Source organism: Oncorhynchus kisutch, linkage group LG11 (genome assembly GCF_002021735.2).
Source record: "Oncorhynchus kisutch isolate 150728-3 linkage group LG11, Okis_V2, whole genome shotgun sequence".
In the NCBI taxonomy this organism is placed as follows: domain Eukaryota; kingdom Metazoa; phylum Chordata; class Actinopteri; order Salmoniformes; family Salmonidae; genus Oncorhynchus; species Oncorhynchus kisutch.
Genome location: NC_034184.2, coordinates 69,430,919 through 69,457,747, shown reverse-complemented (window position 1 = coordinate 69,457,747; position 26,829 = coordinate 69,430,919). Strand labels below are relative to the sequence as shown.

Here is a 26,829-nt window from a genome sequence, read left to right as displayed (position 1 = left end):
TATGAGTGGAAATTACAAACTTCAGAAGTATTTTTAAACCTCAAATGCACTACAAGTTATCCTGCAACAGGGTGATCAAATTAAGATCCTACATCTGTACACTTATGTAATGTAATCTCTTTAGAAATTTAATAGTAGGCTACACTGTCCCGCGAATGTTCCGCAAAATCATCCCGCATTTGGGTATTTTAAATGTGGTCAACCTACTTCCATAAAACCTAGTAATAAATTACCAGAAAGTCCTTGCACAGCAGAAAAGCATGTTTTGCAGTTGACTTGAAACTGTAAAGTAAACATTCTTTACATTGATTGAATAGGGTTCCTTCACTCTCAGAAAAAAAGGGTTCTAAAAGGGTCCTGCGGCAGTCAACATAGGAGAAACCTTTTTGGTTCCAGGTAGCACTCTTTTGGGTTTCATGTAGAACGCTCTGTGGAAAGGGTTCTACATGGAACCCAAAAGAGTTCTACATTGAACCAAAAGGGTTCTACCTGAAACAAAAAGGGGTTATTCAAAGGGTTCTCCTATGGGGACAGCCAAAGAACCATTTTTGGTACTAGATAGCACCTATCTAACAGTGTTCACTCTGTGTGCCTGATTTCATCCCTGAACCGCAATAGAAGAAAAGAGACATGGGGGAAATAAAATCCTACGTTAGAGGATTGGGACACGTCCCATTTCTCTCTCTCCAGGGGTCAGTGGGGCTGTCTCAGAATATTTCTCAATATCCCCTTTGGTGGAGTGCTCGGAGCAGCTCCCATCAGTACCTATCAGCCTCCGAGAAGCAGAGCATGCTGTGGGATATTTTTTGCTCACTGAAAGAAACGAGAGGAAACTCAGCCGTTGCCTTCTTCCTGTTTGCTACACATTTGTTTGATGTGGTGTAAAACGCAATTGAGATGAGAATGTCCTGATCTTTTGTAAGCTTTAATCTTCTCTATCTCAAACTCGCTCAAGCGTTATCTCGCTCGCTAGCCCCTCCCTCTCTTGTTTGATTGCATTATTCTTTTATATCTGGGCTGTAGTGTCTTTCGTCCTCTTTGACCCCGGATGTTTTAGTCTCTGTAAAGCAAAGTCAACTCTCTGTTTTCCCAAACAAAGCTAGAATCACCCTGAGGCAGAGGCAAACATCAAACAAGCTTGACAGGAGAGAGAGATGATTGTGGCTCACTGTTTTATCGGAGTGAAGCTGATGTCAGTTAGTCTGCTGACGTGCTGTCAATCTGTTCAATAGACCGACCAGCTTGAACCAATAAGTGCTCAGAGTCATTCCCAATTCAAACACCAGATTAAAATGATTGAAATCACAATCAACAACATAGAATTTCTATGAACCAGAATTCCCTGACTACATCAGAGATGTTCTGTAGAGTCACTGGCTGTAGCCTCACAGGGCTTCCCTGGTGGTGAAGCAGTATTGAGTCTATCCGGGCCTGGATGAGTTAACCAGCCAGTGACCCATTAGTAGGAAAGCAAAGGCTAGCTTTTTCAAACAGAAATTTGCATCCTGAAGCACAAACTCCAAAATGTTCTGGGACACAGTAAAGTCCATGGAGAATAAGAGTACCTCCTCCCAGCTGCCCACTGCACTGAGGCTAGGAAACACTGTCACCACTGATAAATCCACAATAATTGAGAATTTCAATAAGCATTTTTCTACGGCTGGCCATGCTTTCCACCTGGCCACCCCTACCCTGGTCAACAGCCCTGCACCCCCCACAGAAACTTGCCCAAGCCGCCCCCATTTCTCCTCCACCCAAATCCAGATAGCTGATGTTCTGAAAAAGCTGCAAAATCTAGACCCCTACAAGTTAACAGGGCTAGAGAATCTGGACCCTCTCTTTCTAAAATTATCTGCCGAAATTGTTGCAACCCCTATTACTAGCCTGTTCAACCTCTCTTTTGTATCGTCTGAGATCCCCAAAGATTGGAAAGCTGACGCGGTCATCCCCCTCTTCAAAGGGGGAGACCCAAACTGCTACAGTCCTATATCTATCCTACCCTGCCTTTCTAAGGTCTTCGAAAGCCAAGTTAACAAACAGATCACCGACTATTTTGAATCCCACTGTACCTTCTCCGCTATGCAATCTGGTTTCCGAGCTGGTAATGGGTGCACCTCAGTCACGCTCAAGGTCCTAAACGATATCATAACTGCCATCGATAAGAGACAATACTGTGCAGGTGTATTCATCAACCTGGCCAAGGCTTTCGACTCTGTCAGTCACCACATTCTTATCGGCAGACTCAACAGCCTTGGTTTCTCAAATGACTGCCTCGCCTGGTTCACCAACTACTTCTCAGACAGAGTTCAGTGTGTCAAATCGGAGGGTCTGCTGTCCGGACCTCTGGCAGTCTCTATGGGGGTGCCACAGGGTTCAATTCTCGGGCCGACTATTTTCTCTGGGTACATCAATGATGTCGCTCTTGCTGCTGGTGATTCTCTGATCCACCTCTACGCAGACGACACCATTCTGTATAATTCTGGCCCTTCTTTGGACACTGTGTTAACTAACCTCCAGACAAGCTTCAGTGCCATACAACTCTCCTTCCGTGGCCTCCAAATGCTCTTAAATGCTAGTAATACTAAATGCATGCTCTTCAACCGATTTCTGCCCGTACCTGCCCGCCTGTCCAGCATCACTACTCTGGACGGTTCTGACTTAGAATATGTGGACAACTACAAATACCTAGGTGTCTAGTTAGACTGTAAACTCTCCTTCCAGACTCACATTAAGCATCTCCAATCCAAAATTAAATCTAGAATTGGCTTCCTATATCACAACAAAGCATCCTTCACTCATGCTGTCAAACATACCCTCGAAAGACTGACTATCCTGCCGATCCTCGACTTCGGGCGATGTCATTTTCAAAATAGCCTCCAACACTCTACCCAGCAAATTGGATGCAGTCTATCACAGTGACATTCGTTTTGTCACTAAAGCCCCATATACTACCCACCACTGCGACCTGTATGATCTCGTTCACTGACCATCGCTTCATATTCGTCGCCAGACCCACTGCCTCCAGGTCATCGTAGTCTTTGCTAGGTAAAGCCCCACCTTATCTCAGCTCACTGGTCACCATAGCAGCACCCACCTGTAGCACGCGTTCCAGCAGGTATATGTCACTCGTCACCTCCAAAGCCAACTCCTCCTTTGGCCACCTTTCCTTCTGGTTCTCAGCTGCCAATGACTGGAACGAATTGTAAGAATCACTAAAGCTGGAGACTCACATCTCCCTCACTAACTTTAAGCACCAGCTGTCAGAGGAGCTCACAGATCACTGCACCTGTACATATCCCATCTGTAAATATCCCATCCAACTACCTCATCCCTATACTGTTATTTATTTTTGCTCCTTTGCACCCCAGTATATCTACTTGCACATTCATCTTCTGCACATCTTTCATTCCAGTGTTTAATTGCTAAATGCTCTTTATTGCCTTACCTCCCTTATCTTACCTCATTTGCACACACTGTGTATAGACTTTTTTCTATTGTGTTATTGACTGTATGTTTGTTTATTCCATGTGTAACTCTGTGTTGTTGTTTGTGTTGCACTGCTTTGCTTTATCTTGGCCAGGACGCAGTTGTAAATGAGATCTTGTTCTCAACCAGCCTACCTGGTTAAATAAAGGTGAAAGAAAAAAAGAAAGAAAAAAGTCACGCACAAGGACACACACACACTAATATTTGTAAGCCTGGAAGGTTGTGTTTAGTTAGCTCATTCCCTTCATGGTCTCTATGTCACAGACTCACCACTAATCCTACAGCAGATGAATAATACAGACTCATCACTACTCCTACAGCAGATGAATAATACAGACTCATCACTACTCCTACAGCAGATGAATAATACAGACTCATCACTACTCCTACAGCAGATGAATAATACAGCCTCATCACTACTCCTACAGCAGATGAATAGAATTATGGTGGTGTAGCGCCATATGGAAGGGGGCGACAGGTGCTTGACTCTTGACTTTATTGTATTGCTAGTCGATCACTCTCTCCTCATCCAAGCTTCTCCACAATCTATGCTCCTATTCTGTTTTCAGTTGGTATCATTGGTAGGGGCTTGTGTGCGTAATCTATTTCTCATATGTCCTTTCTCATATCACAATTGTATCAAAGGAGTTAAATGTGTTTAACTGACAGTATGTAAACTAATTATAACCCTTTATAAAGTAAAAAAATATGTTCCAATCTCCAATTTCACCCGTCCTATATCACTGTTGGCGAGATAATATTCCCCATCTGCACATATGAACAGGCCACATTTGGGAGCGGTTCATTTCAAAATCTAATGCCCTTGTTGTGTGGCCGTACATTTTATTAGCGTTTATCTGCTCACAGTCTTTTTACCTCTTTGAATTCTCCCCTGGCATTTAGTTTACACCTTGACTTTTTGCCTGGCCAATTTACTATTTCTGTCATCTTTAGAGGTAAAAAATATGCGGATTGTTGTCATGAAAAGACACATTCTTTCACTGTATGTAAATGTCGATAGATTATACAATATTTGCAGTCAACGTTAAGTTAATAATGAAGCTAAGGTTATGCAAGTCAGGGAAATATTGTTTCTAGTAAAAAGTTATAATAATTTACCATTATGCTATAATTTTTCTGATTACCTCCACACTGGCAGGTAATATGGCATCTTTTTACAAATTGATGCTTAATGCATTCTGACAAGAATCTTTGCATTATGATGATGAATTTGCGTTAGGCCTACATAGGGCTTCTGCAGTGACCGTATTACCGCCACACCTCATTAGTAGCCTACCAAATGTGCTAACTGCCTGGTACTCAGCACTCTATTGTCCCTCTAATCACTTTGACATCAATGCAAATGTATTCGAAAATGGAATCAAACACTTCATGAGCTCATGTTGGGCAACATTTCCATAGGCTATGCAGTTGGTGAGAAAACAGAGTGATGGCCTCTACTGAATAGGCTAGGCCATAATATTTATTTCGCAACTTTCCTAATATTAAGCACATTGCTTATCTTTACAACAGGAGTATAGCCTACCTGGCTGGCATGAAAATGAACCACGGGAAAAGCATCCTCCATCTGCTATTTAAGTGCATAGATGACATGTATTTTTCCCCACTGCCTCTGTTTCAATACAGGTGCATGATAATGGTCCATTCTAAATCACAGCAAATTTCACACACATATTATTTTGTATATGTAAAGACAAGATTAAATCAAGAATAGTCTGGTGGGTGACAATATTAGCCTATCACTTGTGAATGATAGATTATCACTTGTGAATGATGCCCAGTATAAGAAACAGACTTTTTCAAATCATAGTTGCACACATCAAGTAGCCTAGCCTATAGGTCTATATGTTTTGATAAGGTTTATATCACAACTAAAGTGGCCCAAAAAAATCTTTAAATGAAGCACATTAATTTGCTTTACAAGGGGTTTAGAGCCTAACTGGCATACATAAACAGTGCGTGACTTTTTTAGGGAAGATAATTTTCACCATAAAAATGCACCTTTATAATAATCGCATTTGTAGTCACTTTTGATAATGGTGTTTTCCCACTAATGGAACATTCATGTTTATAATAGCCTACTGCCATGTGCTTATAATGTGAAGAAATGGCCTAATAGCTTATTAACATTTGAAGCTAAAATAACGATTTCTTTGTTAACCGCTCAACACAGAATAGCCGCATGTGCGCACTCCCTCAAATCGTTTGGAGAAAATATTTATATTTTATTCAGCTTTGTTCAATTGTATTCTTCATACTATTAAATAATATAAAATAATGCCACAGAATTCTAAGCACATCTTGTCTGCTAAATGAGGACAACTCAGAGTATGCTAACATAAGGACAACTCAGTATGCTATTCTGTTCTTCTGAAATAGTCTACATTTTCTTTATATCATGCTTCTTTAGACCTGTCTAAAATAAATTGTGGATTTATTGTGATGGTGTAGACGATATTACATGGATTTATTAGACTTTTTAAAATGGAAATGTTCCAAAGGTCTGTATCAGTGGCTTGTAGGCTATGTGTGGAAGCCAGGCGATGCTAAATGTGTTTATGTTAATTAACGGTCAATTACCGTGAGACCGACAGTTATTTGCTTGACAATCACCGGCTGATGACATTTCGTGACCGCCACAGCCCTCTTTTTTTGTATTTTATTCATTATGCAGACACATACTCATATCGTAGTTCGTCTACATCCCTTCCCTTCCAGCTTTTACATCCGCTTTTTCCTGAAGCTCGGATATGGAAAATCATTTTGGAGATTGGTATTGACGTTTTTATTGCTTATATTTATGGTTTTCATGGCAACAGGGTCCGGTCCTCATAGCTGGGCTCCTCCAATCCGTCACCTCTTTGGTTGGAATAAACGGATGGAGGGCTTATAGTGTGTCTGACAACCTTCTGCCTGGTCAGCAGTGCACACTGACCTATATTACAGATTGTAGATTAAACCAAGAGAAGGTTCCACAGGCTTACGGCCCACAGAGCCCATTCCAAACACAGCTAGGATAAACCCGTTGTTGAATGAGGAAGAATGAAATACTCTCAAAAGTGTTTCTCTAGGGGATGTGTATGTGGTGGACCTCACAGAGTCTTTGTATTATCTGTATTCATTGCAACGCTGAGCATTAATTTAATTAAAGCATTATGGAATGAACGCAGTGAGTTCAACGGCAGTTCATGATGTGTTGCTGAGGGCATGTTTTTGTAAGATGTTCAAACAACTTAAGTGCGACTTTGACTTAGTTTCTGAGGGAGAAAGCAGTAAAGAACATAACTCTTAACTGGCCGTTACAGTAGTAGCTGATTGGGTGTGGTACATATTTGAACCCTGCATACTCTGACTGCCATGGGCCTTAGTGGCCACGTGTGGGTAGGGGTGTCATGGCACCTGTCTACGTACGTGTGTGTGCATGCGTGTGTGTCAGCATGTTTACGTTTAATATGTCTGTGTGTGTTTGCCCATATTTTTGTGCATTAGTGTGTGTGTGCACATGTATGTCTATGTGTGTGATACTGGAAACCCTGCACCATGTGTGTGTAGACCTGAAGGGGTAACTGAGCCCAGTCCCATGTTGTGGGTAAACACTGGTGATACAGTATAAATAGCCCTAAAGCTCTGACCACCCTGCCACAGCCCACTGTTAGTGTGTGTGTGTGTGTGTGTGTGTGTGTGTGTGTGTGTGTGTGTGTGTGTGTGTGTGTGTGTGTGTGTGTGTGTGTGTGTGTGTGTGTGTGTGTGTGTGTGTGTGTGTGTGTGTGTGTGTGTGTGTGTGTGTGTGTGTGTGTGTGTGTGAAAGCCACACTTCCCCAGCCAAACACTTCCAGCTATGCTGGCTAAAGTTCACATACTAATGTTGCCCTTTCCTTACTACTAAGATTTATTACAGATTCATTACAGCATGGATGCATCTTACTGACATTAATACATATTCATTGTGATTATTTTGGAGTTAGCACGTGGGAATTATTAAATGGTAATAGGTTGTTTATAAGGTGTCAGATGATAAGCGAATGAACTGTAATGGAGTGTAGAGTGTCGTTTTCTTTACAGAATAAAGACGCATTTGATATTTTTTACTGACTTTGTCCTTTCAGACAGCTGAATATATTGAATATATTGAATATATTGCAGTGGTTGTACCATTACAGTGTGTTCTCAGGGGAACCCATATACACAACATTATAAGTTTTGTCAATAGAAAATGGGGCCATTATCATGCATATCAAAAATATAGTACTGTAAATTGTACTGCACTGTTGTAGTTACCAGTTACACCTCGATTCATTTAAATTTGATAGACACTTGGTGGACACTGATGGACTGTCACAATGAGACATTGAGGTATATTAATGCTGGGGCGAGTGTGACGTGTCTCACAACTCGTCACTGATTTAATCTGAGTTGAATCACTGCTGTCTCAAGGAAGCTTATTATATAGAGAAGTACTGTAGTGTCACCTCTGTTTCAACCTTGAAGCTATGTCAAATACATTAGTAGTCAAATCAATGTTGACTTTCACATTACAAGAGCATCTTATCATGGCTGTTGTCCTAGATATGTTTGGCGTCGGCAGTGAGAAAGTGTACTTCATTGCTATGCAGGTTATTCTTGATTGATCCCAGATTAACACATATATGGATCTCTACCTCAGATTGACGGTGTGGTGGTTGGAAATATGATTATGTCTGCATTGCAGAAAGTATTCAGGGTACATATTATTATAGCATTTCATTTTCAATTTGTTAGATTTCAGTTGTATCTAGAAATGTGGCCATGTATTAGGGCATGTGTTACAACTGTTGTCTTGTGTTGATTTTTATTTTTTTTTGTCTCAGTCGAAATTCTTCCATCTTCTTTCGTGTGTATTTATTTGCTGTGTTGTAGGGTAAATCGTCATGACGACAGAACCAAATTCAGAGTCCAGCGCGGACCAGCAGGAGGCCAGTGCGGTTCCACTCCTAGAGGCGGACTCTTTCCCCCCGGCCGCCGCCCACAGCACGCCTGTCAGGAAGAAGCAGGTTAGCCACACCCACAAAAAATAGCACCGTCACAGAGTTTCTAAACCCAGAGGTGCAACATCGCAAGACTTCTGGGAACGGTTGTGAAGCAAGCCAAGTAGACACGGCCAGGGTTTGGGAAGTTAATGAGAGAAGTGAAAAATAATTCCTTATTTGTTAATTTTCTCTAAATCTAAAGGCACAACCTAGATTCGAGTCAATGACTTAAGTAGTCAAACATGTTATTACTCCAACCTCATGAAAGTGACAATCCAAATTTAAAACATTTGCATTTTCATCAAAAACACGTTATATCGAAGGAGTGCCTTTGATTTAACGGCCTGCACATGCGCAGTCCGGCACAAGATGGCCGTTAGACCTGATGACCTGTTTCTGAGCTTGAGCTTAGCTAGCCAGCGTTGCTATGACATCGCCTACAAGCATGATCGTGTATTTCTATTGGAGAAACCTATCTTCATACTGTACTGTCTTTGGCACCGTCATCCTCATTTAGCCCATACAGTAAATGACGTGGGAATAGGCTTTAAATGGCTGAATTTGAAACATTTGATACAATATCAAACAGCCACAGTAGTACTATTCAGGTTTATAATAAACAAGTGTTCAAATAATTTCTCCTTAAAGGGATACTTCTGGATTTTGGCAAAAAAAAACTTTATCTACAGCATCACGACTGGTTGTGTTCAGGCCCCATTAAAAAGTAATTTATTTTTCCCAATTAAATCATGTATTTATTATTAGGATCATCAAAAAATTGCTCCCCCTCCCGAATGTCATGATGTAATTCACACTCTGACGCAAAGACATAAAAATAGAAAGTTAATCTGAGTAGATACAGGGCTTCATTGCCAAAATCCAGAAGTATCCCTTTAACAGTTCCGTCGCATTCATCCAGCCCACCAACTATTTATTCCACTTGACCATTCGTGTCACAACCTGTTGAGTCCAAAACAACACATTATCATAATCAACACACTTTAACATTCTCATCACAGTGCTATGTTAAAACCTGTGTCCCCCTTGTCCAGAAGGGCGAGAGAGCGGAGGGAGGCGTGGTCCCACAGGAGAATCAGCTTGAGCCATCGCAGGTGGAGGAGGACAGGACCTCACACAGGTCGTCCACCAGTAAGCTGTCCAGGTCTCCCGGTGGAGGCCGGAGCGTCCGCAGCTACAAGACCATGCAGTGCAAGGTCACCCTGCTTGATGGCTCCGACTACACCTGTGTGGTGGAGGTGGGTGGAGGGGGTCACCACTTGGGGTTGAGGGGAGTTTTGCAGGTAGGTGGGTTAACGTGCGTGTAGGGATGGGTTGGTGTGTGTGTGTGCGTGTGCGTGTGTTGCAGAGTTCACCAGGGATCAGAGGGGGCAGGACATGTATTTATCAAAGTTAGTCTCACTGACTTATCATTTCTTTCTCAAGTCATACTTTGTGGGGTTGGCTCAAAGTTGTCTTGAAATAGTTTTTATCACGCTGAATTGATGACGTCTCATTCTACAAAGTCACCTCTGTCTACATGAATTGAGTGGACATTAATGGTCTTGTTCTACGGGAAGACTAACGCTGACAATATAGGTTAGCAAGCTTATCTATATGCATGACTGTTCCTTTATTTCCTGTATTATCTGATCTTAACATAATTAAAGACTATGGAAGCTTGCCCCAATGGAATTCACTCTGCTTTTAACATTAGTGTAATAAGCTTCCCTTAGACCTAATACTTGGCTGTATACATTGAAAAACACCCCATCCCCCACTGGCGCATAATCAGACAGTTTTTTGGCCAACACCGGCATTTTCCCTCTAAGCAGACATCCATCACTCTGAATAAATCTGTCCATTCCTACACATTTACTGCTTTGTCTCCACAAAAAACAGAGGTTCTGTTCTTCAGCTTCCAGCCAACTCTGTCGACCAACTACTGGAGAGAAACCAATCTATTAGTGCAGTTTGAGCCCCAGGCTGGATATGGCCAGATTAGTCGGTACATTCAATGGAAAAAGATAAAGCATGGTGGCCGGTTGGCTCGGTCGTTTGTTGGTTGCTCTGTGTAGGTGGCCATGGGAAAGCGACACTGCGAAGAGAGGGCTGTGGCTCCGGGCTAAACATGTTGCAGTGATTATTGACTGGCTCTTTCCCTGGCAGAGAGGACACAGGAGAGATAGGGGGGGAGAAAGGTGGATAAGAGAGGGGAGGAGAGCAATGAGGGAGGAGAGGACAGAGGAGAGGACAGAAAAGGAAGAGAAGGGATAAGGCAGGGGAGGAGAGATATGGTAATGTTTTGGGGGGATAGAGGTTAGGAGTGAGGGGATAGAGGTCAGGAGAGAGGGGAAAGGAGAGGTAGAGAGGAGAGTGGAAAGGCTTGAGGGGAGAAGGGAGATGGATACACTCAGGTAGAAAAAAGGGTTCCAAAAGGGTTCTTTGGTTGTCCTTTTTGGTTCCACATAGAACAAATGTCAGTTCCATGTAGACCCCTCTGGAAAAAGTGTCTACATGAAACCCAAAAGGGTTCTACCTGGAACCAAAAGGGTTCTGCCTGGAACCAAAAAGGGTTATTCAAAGGGTTCTCCTATGGGGACAACCGAATAACCCTTAGATTGTAGATAGTACCTTTAGAGAGAGGTGAGAGAGGGGCAAGAAGTTTACTGAGGGGATAAAAAGAGAGAAGCGGGTGATAGGACAAATCGCTCCGTTTTGTTCATCACGTTTGGCTACGAAAAAAACCTGTATCCAGGAGTGTAATTATCGCCGCAAGCTCATTAGCATAACGCAACGTTAACTATTCTTGAAAATCGCAAATGAAATGAAATAAATATATTAGCTCTCAAGCTTAGCCTTTTGTTAACAACACTGTCATCTCAGATTTTCAAAATATGCTTTTGAACCATAGCTAAACAAGCATTTGTGTACGAGTATTGATAGCCTAGCATAGCATTAAGCCTAGCATTCAGCATGCAACATTTTCACAAAAACAAGAAAAGCATTCAAATAAAATCATTTACTGTACCTTTGAAGAACTTCAGATGTTTTCAATGAGGAGACTCTCAGTTAGATTTTTCCAAAAAGATTATTTGTGTAGGACAAATTGCTCCGTTTTGTTCATCACGTTTGGGTAAGAAAAAACCCGAAAGTTAAGTCATTACAACACAAACTTTTTTCCAAATTAACTCCATAATATCGACAGAAACATGGCAAACGTTTTTTAGAATCAATCCTCAAGGTGTTTTTCACATATCTATCGATGATAAATCATTCGTGGCAGTTTGGTTTCTCCTCTGAAGAAAATGGAACGCGCATGGACCTGGAGATTACGCAATAATTTCGACGGAGGACACCGGGCGGACACCTGGTAAATGTAGTCTCTTATGGTCAATCTTCCAATGATATGCCTACAAATACGTCACAATGCTGCAGACACCTTGGGGAAACGACAGAAAGTGTAGGCTCATTCCTGGCACATTCACAGCCATATAAGGAGACATTGGAACACAGGACATTCAAAATCTGGACCATTTCCTGTATGAAATTTCATCTTGGTTTCGCCTGTAGCATTAGTTCCGGGGCACTCACAGATAATATCTTTGCAGTTTTGGAAACGTCAGAGTTTTTTCTTTCCAAAGCTGTCAATTACATGCATAGTCGAGCATCTTTTCATCACAAAATATCTTGTTTAAAACGGGAACGTTTTTTATCCAAGAATTAAAAGAGCGCCCCCTATCTCGAAGAAGTTAAATAGTTTTTAAAAAGCATGAAATTCAAATGAACAAATCCCCCCTGTTGTTCTACAAGATATAAACTCAGTAACAGTTCAACATTTAATTTGGGAGGTATTTCATCTGTTAGCTAATACATGTGGCGTATAATTAGGCACGCCTCTCCATTCTTTAGTAGCAAATTGCGCCAACTCCATAGATATTGCGGTGCGTGTCGGGATAGTACTTCACTCTGAAGCCTTGCTGGCTTGGCCGAAGCGGCTATCGGAAGGTCTAATTAGCCCCTAAACTCTAGATCATTTTCGGTCTCTCAGCTTTGCGACACGTGTGCATTTCGCAGAGGCGCACTGGAGCGAACAAATGGAGTGCTCCTTCTGGTGATTGGAAGGGGAAATTAAGGCTGCAGAGATTATCCTCTTTAGCGTTAGCTGTTAGCTGCCCATGGCTAATGCACATAGTTTTTATTGTTCCTATATTACTGGGTGTTTAATAAGGTTGTGGTGGTTAAGTGGTACCCCAAGTACAGGTCGACCGATTATGATTTTTCAACGCCGATACCGATTATTGGAGGACAAAAAAAGCCAATACTGAATAATCAGACGATTTTTAAAACATTTATTTGTAATAATGACAATTACAACAATACTGAATGAACACTTTTTTTAACTTAATATAATACATCAATGAAATCAATTTAGCCTCAAATAAATAATGAAACATGTTAAATTTGGTTTAACTAATGCAAAAACAAAGTGTTGGAGAAGAAAGTAAAAGTGCAATATGTGCCATGGAAGAAAGCTAACGTTTAAGTTCCTTGCTCAGAACATGAGAACATATGAAAGCTGGTGGTTCCTTTTAACATGAGTCTTCAATATTCCCAGGTAAGAAGTTTTAGGTTGTAGGTATTATAGGAATTATAGGACTATTTCTCTCTATACCATTTGTATTTCATATACCTTTGACTATTGGATGTATTGCCAGTGTAACAGTATAGCTTCCGTACCTCTCCTTGCTCCTACCTGGGCTCGGACCAGGAACACAACGACAACAGCCACCACTTGAAGCAGCGTTACCCATGCAAAGCAAGGGGAACAACTACTCCAAGTCTCAGAGCGAGTGACGTTTGAAACGCTATTAGCGCACACCCCGCTAACTAGCTAGCCATTTCACATCACATCGTTACATCAGCCTAATCTCGGGAGTTGATAGGCTTGAAGTCATAAACAGCAGAGCTGCTGGCAAAATGCACGAAAGTGCTGTTTGAATGAATGCTTATGAGCCTGCTGGTGCCTACCATCGCTCAGTCAGACTGCTCTATCAAATCATAGACTTAATTATAACATAATAACACACAGAAATGCGAGCCTTAGTTCATTAATATGGTCGAATCCAGAAACTATCATCTCGAAAACAAGACGTTTATTCTTTCAGTGAAATACGGAACCGTTCCGTATTTTATCTAACGGGTGGCATCCATCAGTCTAAATATTCCTGTTACATTGCACAACCTTCAATGTTATGTCATAATTACGTAAAATTCTGGCAAATTAGTTGTCAATGAGCCAGGCGGCCCAAACTGTTGGATATACCCTGACTCTGCGTGCAATGAACGCAAGAGAAGTGACACAATTTCACCTGGTTAATATTGCCTGCTAACCTGGATTTCTTTTAGCTAAATATACAGGTTTAAAATATATAGTTCTGTGTATTGATTTTAAGAAAGGCATTGGTGTTTATGGTTAGGTACACGTTGGAGCAACGACAGTCCTTTTTCGCGAATGTGCATTGTATCGATTATATGCAACGCAGGACACGCTAGATAAACTAGTAATATCACCAACCATGTGTAGTTATAACTAGCGATTATGATTGGTTAAGTTCAATGCTAGCTAGCAGCTTACCTTGGCTTCTTACTGCATTCGCGTAACAGGCGGGCTCCTCGTGAGGCAGGTGGTTAGAACGTTGGACTAGTTAACCGCAAGGTTGCAAGATTGAATCCCTGAGCTGACAAGGTAAAAATCTGTCGTTCTGCCCCTGAACAAGACAGTTAACCCACCGTTCCTAGGCCTCATTGAAAATAAGGATGTGTTCTTAACTGACTTGCCTAGTTAAATAAAGATTAAATAAAGGTGTAAAAAAATAAAGAAAATAAAAACGGCCAAATCGGTGTCAAAAAATTCTGATTTCCGATTGTTACGAAAACTTCAAATTGGCCCTAATTAATCGGCCATTCTCATTAACCGGTCGACCTTTAACCCCAAGAGGTTGTACGACCTGGGAAATCGCTTGACTGCATTTCACAGTAAATCACGGAGATGGGCATTTTCCTCATTTATACAGTACAGTCGGAAATGATCTTTTTCCACATTTTGTTACGTTACAGACTTATTCTAAAATGGATTACATCGTTTGTCTTTTTCTCATCAATCGACACACAATACCCCATAATGACAGAGCAAAAACAGGTTTTTAGAAATATCACATTTACATAAGTATTCAGACCCTTTACTCAGTACTTTGTTGAAGTACCTTTGGCAGCGATTACAGCCTCAAGCCTTCTTAGGTATGACGCTACAAGCTTGTATTTGGGGAGTTTCTCACATTATTTTCTACAGATCCTCTCAAGCTCTGTCAGGTTGGATGGGGAGCGTTGCTGCGCTGCTATTTTCAGGTCTCTCCAGAGATGTTCGATTGGGTTCAAGTCCAGGCTCTGGCTGGGCCACTCAAAGACATTCAGAGACTTGTCCCGAAGCCACTCCTGCGTTGTCTTGGCTGTGTGCTTAGGGTCATTGTCCTGTTGGAAGGTGAACCTTTTCCCCAGTCTGAGGTCCTGAGTGCTCTGGAGCAGGTTTTCATCAAGGATCTCTCGGTACTTTGCTCCGTTCATCTTTCCCTTGATCCTGACTAGTCTCCCAGTTCCTGCCGCTGAAAAACATCCCCACAGCATGATGCTGCCTCCACCATGCTTCACTGTAGGGATGATGCTAGGTTTCCTCCAGACGTGACGCTTGGCATTCAGGCCAAGGAGTTCGATCTTGGTTTCGTCTGACCAGAGAATCTTGTTTCGCAAATTCATAACCGGCTGTCATGTGCCTTTTACTGAGGAGTGGCTTCCGTCTGGTCGCTCTTCCATAAAAGCCTGGTTTGTGGAGTGCTGCTGAAATGGTTGTCCTTCTGGAAGGTTATCACATCTCCACAGAGGGACTCTAGAGCTCTGTCAGAGTGATCATCTGGTTCTTGATCACCTCCCTGGTCAAGGTCCTTCTCCCTGATTTGCAAATAAATTCATTAAAAATCCTACAATGTGATTTTCTGGACTTTCTTTTCTCATTTTGTCTGTCATAGTTGAAGTGTGCCTCTCTCATCTTTTTAAGTGGGAGAACTTACACAATTGGTGGCTGACTAAATACTTTTTTGCCCCACTGTACACACACAGTTATTTTGTACTTTGTTTAGCTTGGATGGGATAACTTCTGTATAGCCCATCTCAAGTATTCATTCTGACACTTGGTTTGTTTTAACACACCTAGCTACTACTCCAGAAACACTACAAAATAACCCAGTTTTACCACACATAGTCCTCTACAAAAAAACGTTACAAAATATAACCATTCAAATCTTTGTCCGTTTCAAGGTGACATATTTGGAAGAAGTCTACTGTGTCAGCCCCCTTTACCCCTGGCTTAATTGGGCTATTTTTACAAAGCGTTAAAGCATGTTGCTAATTTAGAGCTAGCAATAGGAGCCTCACAGGTTGACGTATCGTGGTTCTGAAAGCCTTGGATCTCGCTCTGCGAGGGCCAGGCAAGGTAACAGCCATTAGTACAGGGATCATGATGTGACACAACATGATGTGATGCTGGGAGATGGGGGTGGAGCCCTTTTGACAGTCAACCCCCTCCCCCTGTAGAGAGTGGAGTTATGGTAGGAAGACTGGCACCCACAGCGGCAGACATGACTGTGTGTGTGTGTGTGTGTGTGTGTGTGTGTGTGTGTGTGTGTGTGTGTGTGTGTGTGTGTGTGTGTGTGTGTGTGTGTGTGTGTCTAAATACTCTTTCCAGTGCCTATCTTTCATTAAATGGCTCCTGACCCCGTTGGAGGAATACATCACAATTTAGCACAGTGACACACCATTATCATTCAGGAGGGGTTAGATAATAGAAAAATGGTCTGCCGGCAGTAATCTGTCCAATGTATGTTTGTTGCATTTCTAGAATAAGAGTTTTTCATGTGCTTTTCTGTGCAGAAACGGGAGAGAGGCCATGTGTTATTCCACAAAGTTTGTGAGCAGCTTAACCTCCTGGAAAAGGACTACTTTGGCATCACATTCCGGGATATCGAAAACCAAAAGGTGGAATTTCTCTTTTTGATTTTTCTGTGTAATTAGGGGTATTTTGGTTATTTTGTAGAGGTGAATTGACACTGTCCTCTTGAATTATCCCAGAACTGGTTAGACCCATCTAAAGAGATGAAGAAACAGATCAGAGGTGCGTGGAATATGGGTATTTGGATATTATTATTATATCTCTGCATGGTTTGAATGTTAGCCAGCATGCTAGTTACTCAGGCTGAAAGGATCTATCCTACTGTTCAATGGTCATTTGAATGACCTGCTTGTTTTTGTACGCTCCAGGAGTCGCCTGGAATTTTTCATTCAACGTGAAGTTTTACCCTCCAGACCCTGCCCAGCTGTCTGAGGATATTACAAGGTAACACTTTCTCTAGTTACACCTTCGGGAAGCTGTCCACTAGGTCCTTTTTCAAGATGTTTGCTATTTTTGTACCTTTGGGATGTCTACATTCACCAAATAGCTGTCTGAGTCACCTGGGATGTTTTTATTCTTCTGTCCTCAGGGTTTTACATTAGCATAATGACACATTTTTTTAATCAATTCATTACTGTGCTTTGTGCATTTGGCTGCCAATTAACTCTCTCGTTCTCTTTTTTTTCCTTTCTCTCACACTTCTTTTTCTCCGACAAACTCCCTTCCTCACTCCCCTTTCTCTTCCCCACCCCTCTTTCTCTGTCCCTCACCCTTCCTCCCCCTCTCACTCTCAGATATTACCTGTGCCTCCAGTTGAGAGATGACGTGGTGTCGGGGCGTCTGCCCTGCTCGTTTGCCACCCACACAGTGCTGGGATCCTACACAGTCCAATCAGAGCTGGGGGACTACGATCCAGAGGAGTCTGGGACAGACTACGTCAGCGAGTTCCGCTTTGCCCCCAACCAAACCAAGGAGCTGGAGGAGAAGGTCATGGACCTGCACAAGAACTACAAGTCAGTCTGTCTGTCTGTCTGTCTGTCTAGAACAACAAGTCAGTCTGTCTGTCTAGAACTACAAGTCAGTCTCTGTCTGTCTGTCTAGAACTACAAGTCAGTCTCTGTGTCTAGAACTACAACTCAGTCTGTTTGTCTGTCTCTCTAGATTTTTCTGTCTTTCTGTCTATATAACCTATTGGAAGAGACGGTCATGGACTGAACAGTTACTGTATAAAAAAACATACAAAACCCTCTGTGTGTTTGTCTCTCTCTCCAGAGGAATGATGCCAGCTGAGGCTGAGATGCACTTCCTCGAGAACGTGAAGAAGCTGTCCATGTACGGAGTGGACCTTCACCATGCCAAGGTAAAGGGCCGTATTCAACTTATACAAACACCTGTTATTGACCCCAACCCTGTTGTTGTTGTTTTTTCAAAATGTCTGCTCTGCCATGAATTGAAAAAGCCCTGTTGTTATGACCTGCATGATTCTGCCTGGTTCCCTGTCCTTTGACCGCCAGCAGCTTGAATAGCCATTTGGATCTTTGTTGTTTGAATCCTTAGATCCAAACCATGGTGTTATGTACTGCCCTAAGTGTCACATCAAACCCCACAAGTGCAGGGAATGAAGGATATCACTTACATAGGCTTTGAAATGAACTAATTTAACCTTGCTACCAAATTCATTATTTTAGCCTGTCAAAGGTGCGTATACTTTTTATGGTCTGCGTATCACTAGCTAATGTCCTCTCTGTTTTGTGTTAAATTTTGTTCTAGTTGTTACTGTGTGCCTCGGTTGGTTGTTAATGTTGTTTGCAATGTCAGCTGGGAATGACATTTTAGGACTAACTAATCACCTATCTACACAACACTGTTATATAACCAAGCAAATCAAAAAACTGGCCCAATTCACTGGCATAGATTTTAATGGACATGGCACGGTTAGATAAAAGAACATTGTCAGATTGAATATACTCAAGAAGCAATAGGAGAGGAGAAAGAGCTTATTTTAGATTTTAGCTGAACCTTTTACAAATATGGTTATTTTTTGTCTTTATCGAAGAAACATTGTTTGGAAAATTGTATTTCTGTTGCCAGCCATGTAAATATAGCCTGACCCAGCTATGTAATGTGGGTTATATCATCTGACCTCATGTAACCCCAACGCACCATGAGGAAAAATCGTTCACCAAAAACCGTTTCCCAACACCTCCTAGCACCAATTGCATCAGAGAGTAAACAGTGTTTTCTCATGAAAAAAAAAAACTTGAAATAATGACATGCACTTATGATTTTAATTCATAACCACATAAGAAGGGAATACATAAAAACACTCATAACAGACTCACTGATGGCATGGAAACTTTCCCTCCGTTTGGTCAGATCAGACTGTTTTTATCTTTTCTTGTCTTATTCTTACTGAATGGCCTAGTTGGTAGGAAGCCTGTTTGAGTGCTTGTCTCCAGCTAAGGGCGAGGTAAGGCTTGCATTTTGTTTGTGTGTATGTAAAGTTACATGTATGTTACATGTGTTCCTGTCTGAAAACCCCTGTCTTCGTGCATGACCATGGACTGTTAGAGTCCATCGTTTAGGGCTGTGGGTTTGTCTCACCACAATTTCAAGTTGATATTGTGGATGATTGTAATTGTAATTTCTTAGGTGGCTGTTGTGAGGTGTAGGATATCGCCCCCCCCCCCCCCCCATGGTATACTGCATCCCCTCATAGCCCCAGTGCTCATATCCCACACACAGGGAGTTGTGGACCACCCTCTGTCCCCCCATCTGCTCTGTGGCAGCCTGACTGTGCTCATCTGCAGACTTTAAGACCTTTTGGGGAAGGCCTCATCATTGTGATGTCATGTGACTAGTATTTGCCATTTTAACCCCACATTTAGGCTACATCCAATATCCACGTTAACATGCCTCTTGAATGAAGCAACTAGGCATGTGGTATGCTAGTGTGGACATTGGAACATAGAATTAGACTTTAGAGTAGATGAAAATACCTCAGCTTTGCTCGTTACTACCATAGAATTACTTTTAAATAGCTATGACACGTACATCACAGTGCTCTGGAAATTGGCTCTCAATTGCTTCCTCCCCTCATCTCCTTAACTTCATCTGCACTGATTGGAACATGACAGGTAAAAACATTATGGTGCAAGATCATGATTAGGCTGGCTTTCACCTGCTCAGTTCTTTCAGCTGAGTGCAAGGAGAGGAGGCAAGGAGAGGACAGACTTCTTAGACAATTGAGAAAGAGCCCAATACTTGCTCCTGGCTAAGCCAGACAGATAACTAGTGAAAGTAGGAGCTGTGAAAAGAGGCGATTTAGGATAAATAATTGGTTTCCGGAAATGTAGGTCATTTTCTTGTCTCTTGAGTTCTTGGTTTGGCGACGGTTTGTGAAATATGTTCATCAACATTACGACAGCTCTCATTATGTTTTCATTTCAATTATCCTTTTTTTAGAAAGCTCATTTGAATCCTTCATTGAATAATGCATTGTATTTGGCTTGCCGTATCGCCAGTCATCTCAGGCTGCCTCACTTCTTTGTAGGAGAAAGTGGTGGTGTCTGATAATGTCAACCATTTTTGTTTTAAACAATCAGAAACTTTTTTTAGCCTGGTTGTCAATCTGTTTTGGCATTAGTCAACTACTCTGCTGTTATCATGTTTGGTAGAGTCTAGAAAAGATTAGGAATAAGTCTATAGGCATACTGTAGACCAGAGCTATTAGAACTCCAGGCCTGGAGGAACGAAACACTTCTGGACTCTCTGGGCCAATCGGTGACATTCAATCAATCAATGAATTATTAGTTAGTAAACAAAACCAGGAGCCCTTTGGCCCTTCAGGCATGAAGTTGAATAGCTCTGCAGACAGTAAACTAAGGACAACAACCAATAGGTGAGCTGACTAAGACCAAAACTGACTGACACCTAGGCTTCCTCAATGTGAGATTAGTAACAAAATTCCACAAACTTGACCAAAGTTCCCAGGTTTTTTCAGAAATCCCACTTTGTGGAAGTTTCAGGAATTTTGCAACCCGGACTCTCGTTTGAGTAGTGTCAGGTTGTTAACCACGCTTCCTGACATTCCTTCCCAGGATTCTGAGGGTGTTGAGATCATGTTAGGCGTGTGCTCCAGTGGTCTTCTGATCTACCGCGATCGCTTGCGTATCAACAGGTTCGCCTGGCCCAAGGTCCTCAAGATCTCCTACAAAAGGAATAATTTCTACATCAAAATACGCCCTGGAGAGGTAAGCATATCAGTATAACGCCCTGCTGACATGAAAGCAATGTCCCGATCCTGTTTCATGTATGAAGGTAGTATGCACATCACATAGAATGGCATCACATAGAATAGCATCACATAGAACAGGGTTCCCCAACTAGTGGCCCGTGTGCCCGAATTTGGCCCACGGGTGTTTTTATTTGGCCCTCCAAGTATTCCGAGCAAAAATAAATACAACATTTATTGTTGAAATAAAATACTGTAAAAACACCAGGAAATTAGCTCCAAGTGATTTTAATTAAAGAAATCTGTTCCTAAGTATTCCCACACATAAGAGAGAGACACATGATCATATAGAAATGTATGCAAGGTTTGAAATGATTATCTTTTAATCTAACATTATATCTGTTTGGACTTGTTGCAGTCAACAAATTATATGTTCCGGCACCCCGACCATCCGCTCAAGAAATACATTTTCCCGCGGCTGAATCTAGTTGATGATCCCTGTGTTTGTGTGTTTTTTCTGTATGTTTTGTCATCAGTTTGAGCAGTTTGAAAGTACAATTGGGTTCAAGCTCCCCAACCATAGGGCGGCCAAGAGATTATGGAAGGTTTGCGTGGAGCACCACACCTTTTTCAGGTGAGACCTGGGCCACCACCTCAACGTGTAGACATCTGCCATTTCAGTGAAGGGTTTTGGATGTAAATCCATAGTTATTGAACATTGTCTTGGTTAACTTCATGCTGGGTTGGAATAATTGCCTGCACACACTGCTTCCCTCCAGGACCATTTGCCCATCCCTGCTGTAATTGTGTGTCTTTCTTGACCTCTAGGTAGATTAATGTCTCCTCTTTGTTCTCCTGCCCTCAACATTCCTCTCTGTCCTCTAGGTTGGTGTCTCCAGAAACTCCCCCCAAGAAGTTCCTGAACCTGGGTTCTAAGTTCCGCTACAGCGGGAGAACCCAGGCCCAGACTCGACGAGCGAGCTCCCAGATCGTCCGCCCAGCGCCCTGCTTTGAGCGCTCCACCAGCAAGCGCTACATCATGTCTCGCAGCCTGGACGGAGGTTTGTAGTCCCATCAACCTTTCTCTTTGAAGTGGTTAGGAATGAAGGAGGATTGTATCAGATTTCTCCCCATAGAGTTTGAGTTGGGGAAGCATACTACAGGACAAAGCAAGCTACAAAACATTATTAAACAACCGAACCTAAATCATCACACTTATGAAATCATATGTTGCCCTTGTCCTCCGTGTTCATGTCCACACTTTTCTGAAGTATTTGTTTCTAAGCTGTCCAAGTCAGAGGGATTTACAGTATCCAGAGATGTTTTAACATGCATCTCAGGCACCATTCAATGAATGCACCCATTTGTCATAATGGCCATACCACTGCACACCTTGTGACATCTGTCAATCAATCACATTTGATTTGGTCTTCACATTGAAATTCACTCAAGTCCTCCCAGACCTGTCATTGGCTTACAAGTGTCACTGGTGTGAATAGGGAATACTTTCCCTTGAATATCCCTAGAACGATAGTTGATATTCTCCACAGAGCCATTTTGGTCGCCATTTGTCTTGATAGTGGTCGCTTGCTTGACAGCGTCAACATTTCCTAGTCTAGATGAACGCTTAAGAGAACCTCCGTAAGCAGCCGTGCTGTGAAGGCTCAAAAGCCTCAGTACGCCGCTCAGACTAATTACAGTTTTTAGCCATTGTTATCTTCGCCGCTCTGCACTCACAATGCCTTTTCATCCCCTGGAAGCACCCAGGGCCGTCCCTCACTCCCCTGTCTTTATCAACCAGTCCCAAACCACGGGTAAAGTCCTTTATTTTTCAAGCCAGTTCACAGAGGAAGCCGCAGATAAATGGCTCGTAGTGACGACGGCTATGTATGAAGAGAGAATCTAAAATATTGTTTATTTTATATCCCCTTCTGAGGGAACGGATACTCGCCACAGGGATTTACCAGGCACCCCATTGTGTTGTTTTGTCATCTTCGCTTGACGATGCACCCTCTGCTTTTGTTCTCCCCCGTTCGCTGATTAATTGGAGAATTTAGTTTTTTATTGTATTTATGCTGCCTCACCTCCCATGTCATATCTGAGCTGTGACGAAAACCTGTCCGTTTGAATGCAAATGTTGCTGTTTCATTTAGGAATAAAGAGCTTTTTTGGCGGAATTTCACTAGCTAACTGACTTGAAAGAGAGACTCGGCCAATTGGCTGTGATATCAATTGAATATGAGCCGCCCCGGGGCCCATATTAGTTTCAGACTCCATCAGTATCATTGGACCTAAAAGGCAACATTGATTTTTCTGTCTCAACTCTTCATTGATGGGAGAAAGTTTAGTGTCTGACTGTCTGTTCTCATCCCATCAGAAAGTGTATCCATTCAGTGTCTTAGTCTTAAGAGGCTTTCCATAATACTGTGAACCAGACAACTTACACATCCTTTAACGTTCATGTATTCAAATCCATAGTCAATAACTCTACAAAATTATTATATAAACAAACAATATTCTCTCCCTTTTTCTCCCAAGTGCTCAGCTGACTACCTAATGCTCAGCTTTGAATAATATTATGTGTTATGTTAATGTTGAATCTTCCCCCGTGATATTGAATTTCTATGCAATCCTCCTCAGCTCCGCAGAGTACACCCAAAAGGAGTTCACCCAATAGGAGTTCACCCAAAAGGAGTTCACCCCAAAAAACTGTATCACCGAGAATTAAACCACCTGCTAGTTTAAACGGCACTAAACCAACAGGTAGATATTATGCACTGTGTCTCTCTGTACGTGCTAACAGTAGATGTAGCCCCTGAGCTAACTATGCCTGCTAGTTAATGATCCCATCTCTGCTTCTTTCCTTTGACTTTTTCCAACGGTAGCCATTTGGTTTTGTATTTTGGGCCCTGGTTACAGACACCCCTCGGTGCTGATCAGGCTTGCGCTGCATGCTCCCATGCTAATTGGGGGGGGGGGGGGGGCTCCCCGAGCATGTGAACACACCATGGCCCTCCCTTCATAGCTGTTCACTTGTAGTTGTATGTTTGAAAAAAAATTGAGAAAAAAATCCCAGCCTTGTTCTGTTAGCTTGGCCGCTAATGGCTTATGTGGCCTGGATCTATAAAGAGACTCAGCAGTCGCTCGCTCATTCTCCCAGCTCGTTACATTGATTCAGAGTGCTTTTTGTGCTGTCAGTGACGTAGGGAGATGATATAAGTTAACATAGTTACAGTAGTCATTTTTTAAGAGATGTGTTTTATGCCCTGAATGATCAACAAAGCTAATAAGCTGTGTTCTAAGTTCACGACAGGGACGCAGTGCATGTTTTGTCTGAGCTGACTCATAGCAATGATGGAATATTAAATGTTTCTAATTTACCAGCACACCCAATACCATATCATCTGCCAACTGCATATTTTTCCCCCTTTCTCGTTTAGGTTCTGACGCAGTAGTTTTTATGTTGGTATTTAAGTGCATGCAGTTTGAGCCTTTCATTATCAGTCAATGGGAGGAATTCAAAAGCTGCAGTCAATTAGAGAATGTTTGTAAGTACGGCCCATAGAGGAGCTGAAAAATGACAGCTTATCAGGGATTGCTGTCTAATGTTAATTGAAAATTGATGATGAGGGTAGTCACCCTAGCATTTAAACCTCTGCATGGAAACTGATAGCAATTTTTCTATATATATATATATATATATATATATATATATATATATATATATATATATATATATATATATATATATATATATATATATATATATATATATATATATATATTAGCCTTTTCTCATAAATCTGGAGCGTGGTATTTTGTTAGGTGCGTACTGTTGTGACTGAAACCCTTGATGATATCGATTTTAATATATAATACTGCTTATGAGATGCTTTTCATTTCAAACCACACAATGATTATGGAGTATTGGCTTTAATTACAGATCAAGGCTAATATCTGAATGAAAAGCTCTGACGTTGATAATAATAGTGTTATTATCAATGGGAATGGGATTTAATGTGTGTTTTTAGGTTTATCTTCCATGAGTCTATGATTGTGATGACTATGCTGATACAACCTGCAGCTTATTACATTCACGCTCCAACCTGCTAACGTGCAATGTTGCCTCAGTTAGAGGAAAATGACAACTCCTTAATGCAAAATGCTGTGTGTGTGTGTGTGTGTGTGTATGTGTGTGTGGGTATGTGCGTGCCTGTGTGCGTGCGTGTGCATGCATGTGCGTCTATGTGCATGCTTCAGAGATGGGCTCGGATCTATACGGAAGGGCGAAGGGCATTGCCGTGAGTGACCTCATCACCACAGTGACACCGGAGAAAAAGGTAGAAGAGAGGAAGGCAGAGGAAGAGGTGGAAGTAGAGGTGCAGGTGGAGGTGGAGGAGGAAGACGAGACCACGAAAGCCACCGAGATGTCTCAGCCAAGTCCAACCTCTCCCATTCGACATGACACCAAGGTATAGTTCTCCACACCCAATCAATTATCTCTGTCCTCAGTCCACCCCTGAGCTCTCTCTAAAATACATTAAAACAAATTCCTCTGAGTGCCCAGATTCCACTCTGAAAACAAAGCTGTTTAATGCCGGAGCCCAGAGTGTAACCTAGCTATGCCAGCCAGAGCTATTCTGATATCTCATTGTCTGGGAATGCCGTCCTGTGCTTTCACGCTCTGCCACGCTCTCTATCAGGTAGGCAGGGCCCTGATAACTCACTAATGGATAACTCAGAGTCCCCGAACCTGAACTGTCTCTACTCTGACTGAAAGGCGACTTCAGATCAGTGCCAGAAGACTCAGAAAAAGGCAGTGACAGACTATTTCAAAAGTGCTTGTTTGTGAAAGTTGATGACGAGGAGCTTAAACTTAATTAACTTTGGCAGATGTAATGTCTATAGTTACTCGTTACCTAGGAGAAGAGTTCTTAGTAGAGTCCTAATGCTTATTGTGAAAGGGCAAACTGCAAACTGTAATTTAATTTGTGATGAAAATTGATAAGGCAGGAGAACAACCTCTAGCTGGTGGAGTCATCTGTAATGTATTCTAAGGGAATGATGTTGACATAGGTCTTCTGAATATGTTTTAATGCATTTCCTGTTGTTTTTTTTAACCCCGAAAATGGTTTACAATCACTACTTTGTTGAACCACTTTGCTAATGGCTCATGTTTTGGTAAAAATGAGTTCTGGGAAATCCTACATTCAACCCTAACAGCCACGGTTCTCTTTCTCCTCACGCTTGTCCATTGGATGTTCTACTGTGTTACTACTAAACAGACGGAACTGACTGACACTTGTGTCGATGGTGAACTGACAGCTACTGAGGTTTGAACCACGAGTAGACACTTCAACTCAACTCTCATCTGTTCTTGTAGAAGTCTTACGTTGTTTACTTCCATATTTCTATTTCAACAATATCGGACTGTCTGATTATCCATTCAATGCGTTATTTGATCGTTTCTCTTATAAGCTATAACCTGTTGTGTTGTATTGCGGTTTTGATATCAAATTCCCTCTCTGTGCTTCCACTGCTGCCAGTCGGACCAAGACGACGAGTCTGAGTTAAAGACACAGGTATATTAACTAGTGTATGGTGCCTTAACTCTCATTTCATCCACAGCTCGTCAAATGATCATTTCATCCGCAACCTGTGAACCTGGGATTCAAAATCACTGTAGGCTTCACAATCAAGATCTGCAATCTATGAGGAGATGTGGATTTTATATGCAACAACATCTAAATGACTGTCATTTTCCTTCCAGAACAGTTTCATAAGGCGAATTAAAGGAGAGAATGTGTTTGTCAGACATAGTGTGCTGATGTTAGAGGTTGGTACAGTATGGAACGGCCAGGCTAGTGCATGGAGATTGGTGACATTTTGGTCAAGGACTAGGTTTGGCCAGTAACAGTGGATTTCCCATTTTGACCACAATAACATATTGTTTTGAACTGTCCAATGTTGATTCACTAGCTAACATACTTAGTAAGCATGGAGTGTTTTAGGGGTGATTTCGTTTTTGCTGTAATACATTAATGCGATATGCTAGATTGGGAGTTATTGCTTATAAATAGAGA

General features: G+C 41.9%; 1 protein-coding gene across 21 annotated transcripts in view; it reads left to right on the top strand.

Moving 5' to 3' along the window:
- Positions 1 to 26,829, top strand: part of epb41l3a (erythrocyte membrane protein band 4.1-like 3a) — an 83,818-nt gene that overhangs the window by 39,214 nt on the left and 17,775 nt on the right. For 6 of the 21 annotated variants that reach the window (XR_004211744.1, XM_031836190.1, XM_031836199.1 and 3 more), the window contains exons 2-16: positions 8,404 to 8,537; positions 9,566 to 9,769; positions 16,494 to 16,598; positions 16,692 to 16,749; positions 16,881 to 16,956; positions 17,307 to 17,525; positions 17,785 to 17,872; positions 18,938 to 18,982; positions 20,613 to 20,765; positions 21,283 to 21,380; positions 21,632 to 21,807; positions 23,387 to 23,509; positions 25,007 to 25,218; positions 26,032 to 26,079; positions 26,293 to 26,328. Coding sequence is in view for 20 of the 21 variants with exons in the window: in XM_031836190.1 (XP_031692050.1) it covers positions 8,415 to 8,537; positions 9,566 to 9,769; positions 16,494 to 16,598; positions 16,692 to 16,749; positions 16,881 to 16,956; positions 17,307 to 17,525; positions 17,785 to 17,872; positions 18,938 to 18,982; positions 20,613 to 20,765; positions 21,283 to 21,380; positions 21,632 to 21,807; positions 23,387 to 23,509; positions 25,007 to 25,218; positions 26,032 to 26,079; positions 26,293 to 26,328 (1,764 nt within the window). In the remaining variant the exon portion in view is untranslated. Of the gene's footprint in view, positions 1 to 8,403; positions 8,538 to 9,565; positions 9,770 to 16,493; positions 16,599 to 16,691; positions 16,750 to 16,880; positions 16,957 to 17,306; positions 17,526 to 17,784; positions 17,873 to 18,937; positions 18,983 to 20,612; positions 20,766 to 21,282; positions 21,381 to 21,631; positions 21,808 to 23,386; positions 23,510 to 25,006; positions 25,219 to 26,031; positions 26,080 to 26,292; positions 26,329 to 26,516; positions 26,583 to 26,829 lie in introns of all 21 variants that reach the window. The other 15 variants (XM_031836204.1, XM_031836197.1, XM_031836200.1 and 12 more) reach the window with 12 other exon arrangements.